This window comes from Arctopsyche grandis, chromosome 8 (genome assembly GCF_051622035.1).
Source record: "Arctopsyche grandis isolate Sample6627 chromosome 8, ASM5162203v2, whole genome shotgun sequence".
Taxonomy (NCBI): Eukaryota; Metazoa; Arthropoda; class Insecta; order Trichoptera; family Hydropsychidae; genus Arctopsyche; species Arctopsyche grandis.
Window position 1 is genome coordinate 2,765,218 of NC_135362.1, and position 12,605 is coordinate 2,777,822.

The following is a 12,605-nucleotide window of genomic DNA, read 5'->3' on the forward strand; positions in this document are numbered from 1 at the left end:
CTTGCACGATATCGATAGAAAAATGGACGCTTATTTGTTGAATTTTGTAAAAATTATTTTTATAGACTGTTGAGTTTTCGAGTCAACATCTGTGAACCTTATCGGTATTGTTTGTTCGCCGTGTATATTGAATAGTGTGGGGTCAGAATGGTGTATTGCCGTTTGTTAATTCGGTCAATAGCAGGTAATGGTAAATATAATTGGTGATAAGAGGCGTCATCGGAACTGCCACGATTACTTTCGCGCTGGTTGCGTGGAAGTTTTTCGTTGAGATATTGTTGCTGTTATCTGTTAAAGTAATCTGTTTTGGCTCCTGTTACATAATACAAACGTGGCTCAATCATTAATTATTCAAGTGAAGCTTATCAAGATTGGGTTTAAAAACGTCCACAGTGCACCCAGAAGTTTGAATTGATATTGTAATTTGACATTACAAATGCTACGTAATGGGTGCGATGAAGGTCAATTAAGTGGTAATGCTGTATGTCAATTTAATGGTGCCAATTGTAAATCTATCTAATAAAGTTGTGTTCTATAAAATCCAGGCTATAATAGTTGCCACATTCATATTGTTAATGCTTCTGTCGTCGAAGTGTGATAATAATATTTAACAGATAAGCGAATATCGCTATTTTATCAATGTTTGAACATAAACTACAGCTAAGCTATTAAGTATAAATTATGCGTTGACTTGTGCATTTTTAAACACATGTTAACTCAGTTGTAGTCAATTTCGATAAATATACTGAAGCCCCTGTCAATTAGTGGGGTACTGTCTATATATCATATATATTTAATATCGCTATTCTGTGTGCCTGTGTGTGGCTTGTAATTTTTTGATATTCCAATTTGTAAATAAAAAATAAAATTTTGATTTTACAAAACGAAAGAGCGATAAAAATTTCATTAAAATGGTTTCAGAAAATATCATATGTATAATATTTTTCCTTTGTAAGGTCTCACCTTGAATTTGCCTCAATTATCTGGTCACCTTTTTATTTATCCCATATTAATTGTATTGAGAAAGTTCAACTTAAATTTATTAAATCCTTACGCTACCTTTTTCCTACCTATACCCATTCTACTGTTTCCGACATTTTAAAAATCCTTTCTTTTAACAATCTTTCTGTCAGGCGACGACATTCTGATGCTATATTCTTCTTTAAGCTCATAAATGGTTTTCTTGATTGTTCTGATTTACTGAATAAGGTTAATTTCAGAATCCCAGTTCGATACTCTAGACGCGTTGCACTCTTTTCACTTGATCCTTTCAATACTAATTCCCAAAAATATTTTTATCTGCAGCGCGTTTATCGTATGTTTAACGGAGAGCTGAATGAGGTTGATCTGTTTGGTATTTCCCTACATCAATTCAGGTCTAACATCAAGAGAATCTTGACCGATTGATTCATTTTTTCTCCTATTCTATTTTTTCAATATTTCCATTATTTTTATACTTTAGTTTAGTTATGTAATGTGCTATTTAATCATATTATAGCTTTCATTTGTTTATTTTGTATTTACCTTTTTCATTTGTTTTTTATATTTGTAAATTTCAATTTCTTCTTATATTCTATCTTATAACCTTTTCCAAATATTTTAATACTATAGTTTAATTATGCAATGTACTACATATTTTGTCATGCCTTTATTCTTTACTTTTTAATTTGTTTTCCTTATATTTATCTTTTTCATTTTTGTAAAAATCTATTATTGGACTCGGATGTTACATATATTATTTATTTACTTTTTATTTTTTTTATACCTATCTCTGTACATCCTGTCTGTTGATTTTTCAATTAATAAAATAAAAAATAAAAATAAAATAAAATAATATCACTATTCTGTGTATCTGTAGCTCTGTCTGTGTATCTGAGATAACGCTCACCGTACCACGATAGTCGTTTCGATTCGACATACATACATATATACGTTAGCTAAAACACTGCCAACAAAATATACGAATATAATAACGAAAGAAAAAACTTCTATATATACTGTTTGCTACCAATGTTTCCTCTAGGGAAATAAGTCACTGAGCATTTTGCGCCGTCTATTGAAAGTTTATTTAATTAATTAATAAATTTTTATATTGGTGTTTTATATGGTTTATATGTACATAAGTAGGTATGTAGGTAGTTTTTACCTTTTTTTCATATTAAACAATTAAATATAAATATTAAATTAAATATATTTAAAAGGTATTTGAAAAAAATACGAATACGTGCGGATCGAACACAGCACCGACACATTTCTTTTAATTTTTTTTATTTTATAACTTAATATACCACAACGCATGCGGATATTTCATCGGGCACAACACTAGTAATTTTATAATACTGTTGTAATAGATTTAGTTATAAAGTCAGAGACTAGTATCTATGGATGTTGAATAGGTTTCCTAATAGTAATTGTTTCATTTTAAATTAACATGTTTTGTATTTATAATGTTCTAACTAGTGGTGTCATAAAATTATGATAGTTGCAAGTTTCCAACAAAAATTAAAAAAATATATTGCAAGGGTAAAAAATAAAAACTTTTGAAAAATATGAAATTTAAACTACCCGTGATTGATTAAGACACAGGCAGAAAAAAAACTGACAGTACAACAAAACATTTCGAATGTTGTCAACATGAGATGTGCAAGTGTTGCTAACATGTATTTTTTCTGAAAATAATATATCAATATTTAATAGCATATCAGAAATGCAAATATCAATATTTAAAAGCACATGACTGACCAATTTTAAAGTAAAAAAAGGGATAAAATAGAAAACGATGGAACGTATGTGAAATATCTAGATATATCCAGACCTCCCATTGAGATCCAAAAATATGCCAACAAGAGAGACATTGCAGTCGTTGACCACTTATATTGGAATAAAAGATTAACGCGAATTGACTCTAAACTATTATATTGCCACCAATGAATATTAAAAAGGTACACTATTGATGATACAAATATGGGGTATGGGATATGCAGTAATGTCAGAGGGCTTTTATTTACATTTATTTTATTTCAAATCCAAGAGGCCAGGAACTTTAAAATTACTTCAAACGACTTTAAATATTTGTAGGGAATAGCAAAAAAAAATCAAGAATAAAAATACGACATCGATCAATATATGTACTTCGAGCCATCCCTCAACACGTGCCAAAAAAGGTAAACGAACTATTTCGCACATTGTGGTCGCGCACACCACAACCATTGTCACGATATTGCGAATACGTAATATCTGGCACGGAGTATCTATCTATATACGGAATATCTCGTTAGTATGATAGTTCACGTGGTTAACTCTCGATGTACGGAATTTTCGGGTGCCAGATGTTCTTTGATTAAGATTTTAGTGATGTGTGCGAGATCGCTTTGTGCGGGATAATCACCGAACCGTCAAAAGGATGACCTCGAATCTCCACATGGAAGCAAAGGAACAATTCAAGCAACAATTTGATACGCCTAAATTACGACCTCTTCGATATCCGATTTAAAGATTGAAACACTCCCCAGTTTTAACTTAATGGTCCACACTACCGATATCTACACCCGATATTTACGAATTTTTCCATAACCAGTTCCTAAATAGCAACCACAGGTTACAATATGGGAACTGGATATGGAAAATTTTGAAAATATCGGGTGTAGATATCGGTAGTGTGGACGTAGCCTCAAATTGTCAGTAGAGCACAGTTCAACCAACCACGATGAACTCATATCAAACAACTTCACGCGCTTATAAAATTAATGCCTACATACACATCTACTTATACCGATATACGCACAAATGTGTCCATTTTTGGGGTAATCAAGATCAAGGACAGGCTGTCCATGATCTACCTGAGACGCATTTTTCAGTTCTTTGGTCACAAATCACGTAGGAGAGACTGGCAAATTTGGTTGTAGTCAGTGGTGAGGAGGAAAGACAAGAAAAAGGTAGATCCTCGACACGGGACTGACCAAATACGAGCAGCGACGGGCTTTTCTATAGTGGCAGCTCTTCATATGGCTGAATCCAGGAATAAATGTTAACAGCTTATTAGGTAGAAAACTTTTAAATGAATGAGACACATTAGTGGCGTCGCTAGGGTCGCTAGTCATCTGGTGCGGTAAAACAATTATGTCTCCCCCCCACTCTATCAAATTCCCCGTGGAACTTCTCTGAGTCCTTTCGTTTTAGACTATGCAGATTTTTTTAATATTTATTTTAGTAAATTACATTCATCGTTTTTAAGAACCTCTAAAAAAATGATAAACACGTGTTTTATATATTTAAAACGTGTTAAGTCATCAGTCATCACACATTTATTTTCTGCAAGAATGTGAAAATTCCCAATTTATTTCCGGGAAAAACGTTTTAGTTTATGAGGTGTATGTTTAATCCCTATTTTATATTTTTTCCCGTTCACCTCTAATTTTATTTACAACTTAACTGACAGTTTTGTCATTGCAACTGACAGTTGATCAATCGGGGTGAAGTGTGTGAAGGGACCTTGATATCCAGTCGATGGATCAAGGATTGATTGTTTCTGGATTGCCTATCCGTCTGACTGAATCAGTTGTGGTGGCTATACGACATGGTCGAGTTTCGGTCACCATGGTTTCGGCCATGTTAATCTGTTGCTACTTTACTTTCTTCCCGCCCATCACATTAAACAGTCGTGCCTTAATAATTCTGTCATTTCACTCCATACGCCTCATACAGTTAACCTTCTTACCTTTAAGTACATACACTGATTTCTCAGGAATTCGAACAAAAGCCAATTATGACTCATATTTGATGCTATATATAGCTACCCCATACGGATGCCGCAGTAGCTGTATGAATATAGAAAACTGTATATATACAGAAATTGTAATGAGGCGTGTAGCCGCTCGAGGACCATACAACGAATGTGCCGAATTAGAGTTTTTCAATTTGAACAATTTGGTGTCACCAGTTTTAAGTCTCGTGTCCCGGTGTCCCGAACAAACCTCTCAGGACGCCCAAATGTCCCGGTTTACTACTTTTTAAATTCTTACATAAGTTTTTAACTCAGAATTAACATAAAATATAAACAAAAAGTCGACGTCTGGACCATAGTCTGGCCAGACAGTCTGGTAAAAACTGCAGAAATATTCAATAATGAACTATATGTCTCTGTCTTATACTTTCTGGAGAACTATTTGGTGAAGGGAGACAAAAAATGTGTATCAGGCATCAATAAATCTATCTTGAATCGATAATTTTCTCAACACTCAGATTGATTCATCACACGCAGACGCGGAATAGACACCGTCAGAACAAAAAGACTAAAATATTTCTGTGATTTTGCTAATATTGAATATAAAAATCTACTCTCACATTAAAAAACTAGGTGGCTATCACTATTACCTGCAATAGAACGCACTGTAGAGCTATTTGAAGCTTTAAAAGCTTTTTTTTAGCTGAAGAAAAAGTACCAAAAACCTTATTAGATTTTTTTACTAATCCTCTCAGTGAAATCTCTTTAGTTTCTTCAGTGTAATTGTAGCAATTTTCATTTACATATTATATATTAAAAATGGGTTTGGTGCAAACGATCGAAAAGCGCCAGACTAACTGAACCACAGATTAACTGGATGGCTGCTTTAAACGCAATTCTCGACTTCACGAATGAAAAATTGCACATCAGATGACGAGTAACCTTTCGATGTGCACAGATGCAATTATTAAAATTGAGTTGGATCTTTCTGTATAGTTTAATAAGGCAAAATTCGGAACTAAAGTATTAAAAGTACAAAAAAAAAAAGTAATTAAAAAAGTATTAAAAGCACGAGACTTCGGGTAAATTTCGCTTAGTGTAAGTGCGAACAGTGCACACGCATAAGGTACACGTGTCGTTATGTGGTTCAGTCTGTCTGGCGCTTTTCGATCGTTTGCACCGCATCGATTAAAAATAGAAGGGGAAAAAAACTATAGATATTCTAAATATTATCACTTCGATTGAAAATATCTTTAGAAAAGTCAAAGAACTGATTTTTTTTTAGGGGGAGGGGGGGTGTCCCGGTTTGACTTGCATGAAATTTGACAACCCTACACATAAAGGTCTGTTCATACTTAACAGCACTGCACGACTCCGTTTCAAATATGTCATTTTACTACATTTCTATTCATATCTACCTATACGTCGCGGTCACGTCACGTTCATATCACTTTGGCCGAGTGCAAGGCAAAATCGGCTTACTTATACATTACAGGCCATACGGCGCAATATTCATATTGTAAGTACTCGACAATACGACGTATCGTATTGTCGAGTACTTACAATATGAATGCATACACGTGCATTCCTAGCTACGCGTCAGAATACAGGTCAGCAAAAATGTTTCGGCGTTTATCGAACGAAAAATGATGTATAATCGCGTTGTTATTGGAAGAAGAAGCTCAAGAAGGCAATAAAAAAGCACGCAGGCGTTTTGATGTGCATCCCATGTTAAAAAATAGAAAAACCGAAGGAGAGTTTTGGACACTGTGTAAGGAGCTTGTGGATGATGGACAAATTTTTTTTTAATATTTGCGCCAAAATCATGTCGAAAGAGTGAACAGCTGTCAACTGTCACTATAGATAATTGGTCCAAAACAGCAAAGCGGCAGACTCATGGCACGTAATTCGAGTGTATATTTCCACGATGGCCAAAAAAACGGATACGATACGTTGACGGATGTTGCTGTAAGGTATGAACAGGAAATGTCAGGTATTGCTGTAAGCCTGCCGTGGCGTAAACGTGATGGTTGGTATGAATATACCCATACAAAATTTACCAAAGAATACTTTTTGTACGGCCGGATACCTGCTGAAGTCGGTACGTGCTGACTAGGTATGAACAGACCTTAACTAGATTAATTATATTTAGGAAGACAAAGTGGCCAATGAATGTTTCGCTTAATAATCTTCCATTTAATTTAAAAACAAATTTAAAACGTCAGTGTGTATTTTTAATGCTGTAATAAAAGCCTACGCGGTATTTTATGCAAAGTGAAATAAGTAAACGCCCCGAAACACAATGTTGGTGGCAGTGTTGGCAAGTGACACGAATGCTGAGGTAGTGAGTTGGCGACACTGCTTTGAGACACGTCGAGCTGTCAAATCGCCGAAATGGACGGTAGCTTACTAGTGAGTCATTCTTACTATATTTCAATTGAGCTATACAATTACATGCTCGTATTTGTTTTAATTTAATATTCTGGCGTATAAATTTTTGCTTAAAAATCTTATATTTGTATTTTTCTAAAATTTCATTTAACCTAACTTTTGCGTGTTCTGTGTACTTGATATGTGAACATCGTGTTTCAGGAGCCTACGCTATATACCGTCAAGGGTATGGGAATTTTGGACAACGATGGAAACAGAATATTCTCCAAATATTACGATTCGGTCGTATTTCCCACTATCAAGGAGCAAAAGGCGTTCGAGAAGAACCTCTTCACTAAAACGCACAGGTTTTTTTCACTCTCTATATGAACCTGTTGGTAATGTATTTTGTAGAGTTTTATATTTTTGTGTTGTTTCAGAGCGAACGTGGAAATTATAATGTTGGACGGACTTACCTGTGTCTACAAGACAAATGTTGATTTATTCTTTTATGTTATAGGCAGCTCACATGAAAATGAGGTGAATATTATCATAAGGATTATTGTCATATTTGTAAGGAATCGGATTGTGTCAGTACACAATATCTTCTCTAAATTGAGGTGACCATTCGTACTGATTTTACCACGACAGTACTGGTATACCTTTTTATATCATAGATGGATACATATACAAATTCTTCGGCGAAAATTATGTCTCTTACAAATTAGTCAAATTTTGTTTCCATTTATCAGGAACAGATGTACTAGCCGACGGATTTATTACTTTGATGAACAATATATAGTCCCGTGATGAAACAAAATTGAATGTTGAAACCTTAAAATGTTTGCTAATCACTTATGTAGTATCATTTTAACCAGTCATTAGTAGAATTTTGTAAGAGAATTCAAGAAAATTAACGAATTTTTTCATAGATGTGCGTTCATGATTCTTTAATCTTCGTTTTAAATGATTGAAGTATTTAGAAATGAAAGAATGCCCTGGTTTTGAATTTGGAAAATATGGCCACCTTACTCTAAATGTATAGATGTATTTAATACTTATTATACAATACAACCTGAGTTGTCTGGATTATATAAAACAAATCTCACAAACAATATATGTACATATATCTCGTGTCCAAGAATATGTAATTCAATGTGTTTTATTCAAAAGGGCGTGTAAAATTCTCAGAGTAGTCTATTTAATCATTTGAGCGATAAATTACAATCCCTAGGTATGACTTAGGGACCGGGTTCTCTTTTTACAAGGCTATTCAATGTTTTACTCCGCTAATCGTTCAGGCAATATTCCCACATTCTTCAGATCGGTTTGAAACATTGCCGTTTTGCGCGGTTTGGCCACCGATAGAAATTTAAATCGCTTCCGATAGTTCGATGGTGAAAAATTATCGTAATAAACACATATAAAATGCAAAAATTTTGGAGACGATCACATTTATGTAGGATAGTGTTTAATCCCCTCCCCTTATATCCCTTTTTTAACCATAGACAACAATTTTCATGATTTTTACAAGGCTCTTTTATTTACTATAGACAAATTAGTATGTTCATGTATGAACACTAAGACTAACATATATGTACATTAGAATGTGCCTGTAAATAGTGTATATATATATATATATATATATATATATATATATATATATATATATAGATGGTTTAATACACAGATATTGTATGTCCATTTTTTAATTTGTATCGAATTTTAAGTGTGTAGATGGTAGCTGGAATAATTCAGGTTTTTTATTTTCAAGGTTTCGTTGAAAACGAAAAACCTGAATTATTCCAGGGTCTACAAAATTGAAATTTGATACAAATTCATAAATGGACATACAACATCTGTGCACTAAGCTATCGATGTAATGTTTTTAAAAATAAGCCTATTAAAAAATCGAAAGATTACATATGTATGTACTTCGAACTCATCCTTCAACTCAAACATTACTAAATCTTATTAAACCAAACCTTCTACCATTCCAGCTAATACTGATGTCCGTACTGAACGGCCTCTACGAGTCCGTTAGCCAAATTTTGAGGAGAGGCGTCGAAAAGCGTGCCGTATTAGACAATATAGACTCGGTGATGCTGGCCGTCAACGAGATATGTGACGGAGGGTGCGAACACTCAACTTTGTCCTTCAAACAATCAATACTATCGCAATATACTTACGAGTGCTTCAACTGTTTCAGGATAATTCTCGACGCAGATCCGATATCGGTGGTGAGCCGGGTGGCTCTGAAGAACGACGACGTGCCTCTCGGTGAACAAACAGTCGCTCAGGTACGTACCGAGAACAACCCTAATCGATCAAAAGTCGTACGATACTCACCACTCCTTAATTTCAGGTGTTCCAATCGGCGAGGGACCAGATAAAGTGGTCCTTGTTGAAATGATCTTCGTGATTCTCTCTTATGAATTTAAGTATTTATGCAGTGGATGAAGGACATGTAAAATGTGTGAATGTTCTTTTGCATTTTTGATGTGTAAATCATATATATATATATATATATATTAACTATAAATACAAAAATATTCCGTACGAGTCCACGAGCTATATATGTATGTAAATTGCTAAGTTACTGCGGCACTTGTTACATGAATCGTTTCCCGATATTAAAGTGCATCATTCCAATGTTTTGTTGTTTTGAATAAATTGAATCGAATGCTTACGAAATATACACAGTGTGTGCATTTATCTTATCAAAAATGTACTGCCAAGTAAATGCAGCAGCCCTTCTTATTATATTAGTATTAAAAATAAAATATATCTTTATCTATATGTATAAATAAATATTATTTTTAATTACACTTGTATTATGGTTTCAATTTTTACGTGTATCTAGAAATGTTTGAAATACACAGTTAAAAAAAAAATCATGTGTTGTTTTCTTCGGTAAACGGACTACTAGTCATATGTGAACTAGTCACAGGACAACCGGTCGCTCTAGATCAGTCACACGTGATCACCCGTCACACTAAAACTGGTCACACCCTAAAATCGGTCACAAGAAAACTGGTTGACCAATTTTAGGGTGTGACCGGTTCACATTTGACTAGTTATCACCAAACCGTTTTCTTTATGTATGATGATAAATGCCAGCAGTATGGCTCAATGGTAGCGTGTATGTTTAGCACCGAGTGATCAGTGGGTTCGATCCGCTATACTGCTGGTTAGATTTGGGGGTATTTGTAATTCCAAATCAATCGTGTCTTATCAGTTTTCCAATTTTATCTGATCGTTGTTGAAACAGTTCTTCAAAATTGGCAAAAAATCATCTTTCCTGCTGTCACAAACCTTCTGTATTTATTGTGTGTATAATTTGTAAAAATTATGTACAAAATCTAAATCCACAGATGTCTCAAGAAGGCGAATTGGCATCTTCCTTTCAAGGTAAATAAAATATCTATACTTGAGGCTTGCATCAATTCGCATATTGGACTTATTGATCTTGTGAGTCGAATTTATCATGTGATTTCAATCCGACTGGGCCTGTTCTATCTTACAGACGATGTATAGATAATCTTGGATTGTTCACTTACAATTAAGAGAACCTGAAGGTTTCGGTCATATTCTAATGACTTTCCGATGACAACTGTTTTATAATACGACAAAATGAAATAGATTTGATAGTATAGTGGACATACTGAAGTTTTTACTAGTAGTTTTATGAAATAGAATTAATGAATATCTTTTTGATATACTAAGATGGGAAGTTAGTTACTAAAATTACATAAATACAAAGTCAGCAGTATAGCTCGGTAGTTGCGTTGATGTTAACCACCGAGAGGTTCCCGGGCTCTAGCCCTGAGTTGACTTTGATTGAAAATAATTTATTCCGAGTATTTCTGCAGTACTGCTAGTCAGACTTTGATATTTGTCACAAATTAATAGTTTCCTACCAGAGTTTGCCAATTTATCTGATTTTATTGTTGAAACGGTTCCTCATCAAATTGACAAAACTATCCTACCTACTATTTGTATATGATTTCAAATTTATATATGATCAAGTTTAATACTATAGGTGTCACTTGGGGTGCAACCCCTAATGGTATCATGGAAGAAAAATATTTAACCACTTCATCGCCACGCGTTTGTAAAAAACAATTCGATTATTTTATTGTTGTATGTGTTTAGTGCTAATCCTTGACATTACCTCTTGAATATATCACAAACTAACAATTTCATTAGTATCACAGGACATTTTTAGATGTCACTGTGAAGAAACCAAAATTAATTTTGGTTCATGTCCTTAAATACGAAGAAACGCATGCGTATGGCGATGAAGTGGTTAAAATATTACAATTTTTCCTTTTATCTTGAAAATTGACTAATAAAATCATGATGAAATTTCATTTACTATCCTTTTCAGACTTAAAAATGTAACCCAGTTGTATAATATAAACCTGTTAAAGTGAATGAGAGTTAAACAAGTTTCACTGTCATTAATTTTTAGAATTATCAAGAGCCATTATATCGATTTTGATGACAACTGTTGTTGTTTGTTATTATTATTATACATTCAAATTTTATTTAATGCATGTATCAATTCTTTTTACGAAAACACCCGTTGAAATAGCAACGGGAACAACACTAGTGTCATAATGGCGATCGTAGTGTCGAGAGGCCATACGACCGCCCACTCAACATTCCCAGCGACGATTATCTAGCTAGCGAAAAAAAATATGATCATATTAATAATTAATTTATTAAGAATGTATTTTTAAATTAGCTAGATAGCTAAAATTATATAAATAAATATTGAATAGGTTTTTGAGCTCTTTTTCCTATTATGCAGTGCTGTATTAACATTAGAATAATATAATACTATGATTACTAACAAAATTAAATTAAAATTGTAAAATAGAAAATGATCAGTAGATCAGTAGCTATTGAAATAGATATAAGACGTATTGTGAACATAATTTCGTAATAATAAAAAGCATTTAAAAATCAAAAAAATAAATATAAATAAATATGTATGTGAGAATTCAAAAAATGAGGCCCAAATAAATCACAAAGACGTTTAAAATTGTTATATTTTTTTATTAATCATTCATTCATCATACTTCGTTTATAATTAAAATTATATATAATATAATCATTGTAGTGTCCATGTCTCTTAACTTTTAATTAATAATAATAATAGTACATAATAATAATAATAATAATATATATATATGAGATAATTCTATGGCAATATATATTATATATATAATATAAATATTAGTGCCTTCATCATTCTACATAAGACACGGTGATTGTAGACACGAATATTGTCTCTCGTCGTCGGTGAAAAATACATAATAATTTTTAATACAATTTCATTCGGTGATACAATTTTTTTTGCAAATGTAATACATCATGATGAATGTGCGAACGTAAAAAACGACAATTTCACTAAATTTCATTTAAAACAAACCATATTAGACGTTCATTACGTACACCAAATATATATATATATATAATTAATCATATACGTAGGTATAAATTT

At 33.0% G+C, this 12,605-nt stretch overlaps 1 protein-coding gene across 1 annotated transcript; it reads left to right on the forward strand.

Annotated features, from left to right (window-relative positions):
- The first annotated feature begins 7,076 nt into the window (after positions 1-7,076).
- On the forward strand, positions 7,077-9,977 carry zetaCOP (COPI coat complex subunit zeta). The gene is made up of 6 exons (XM_077436181.1): positions 7,077-7,135; positions 7,316-7,461; positions 7,534-7,633; positions 9,094-9,227; positions 9,303-9,393; positions 9,459-9,977. Exons 1-6 carry the CDS (start codon positions 7,118-7,120, stop codon positions 9,504-9,506), a joined length of 537 nt encoding a protein of 178 aa, XP_077292307.1. The 5' UTR covers positions 7,077-7,117; the 3' UTR covers positions 9,507-9,977.
- The last annotated feature ends 2,628 nt before the right edge of the window (positions 9,978-12,605 follow it).

Coding starts and splice junctions, on each gene's coding strand:
- zetaCOP (XM_077436181.1), top strand. Junction 7,634..9,093: donor GCAGCTCACATGAAAATGAG/GTGAATATTATC, acceptor CTACCATTCCAG/CTAATACTGATGTCCGTACT. Junction 9,228..9,302: donor AACGAGATATGTGACGGAGG/GTGCGAACACTC, acceptor CAACTGTTTCAG/GATAATTCTCGACGCAGATC.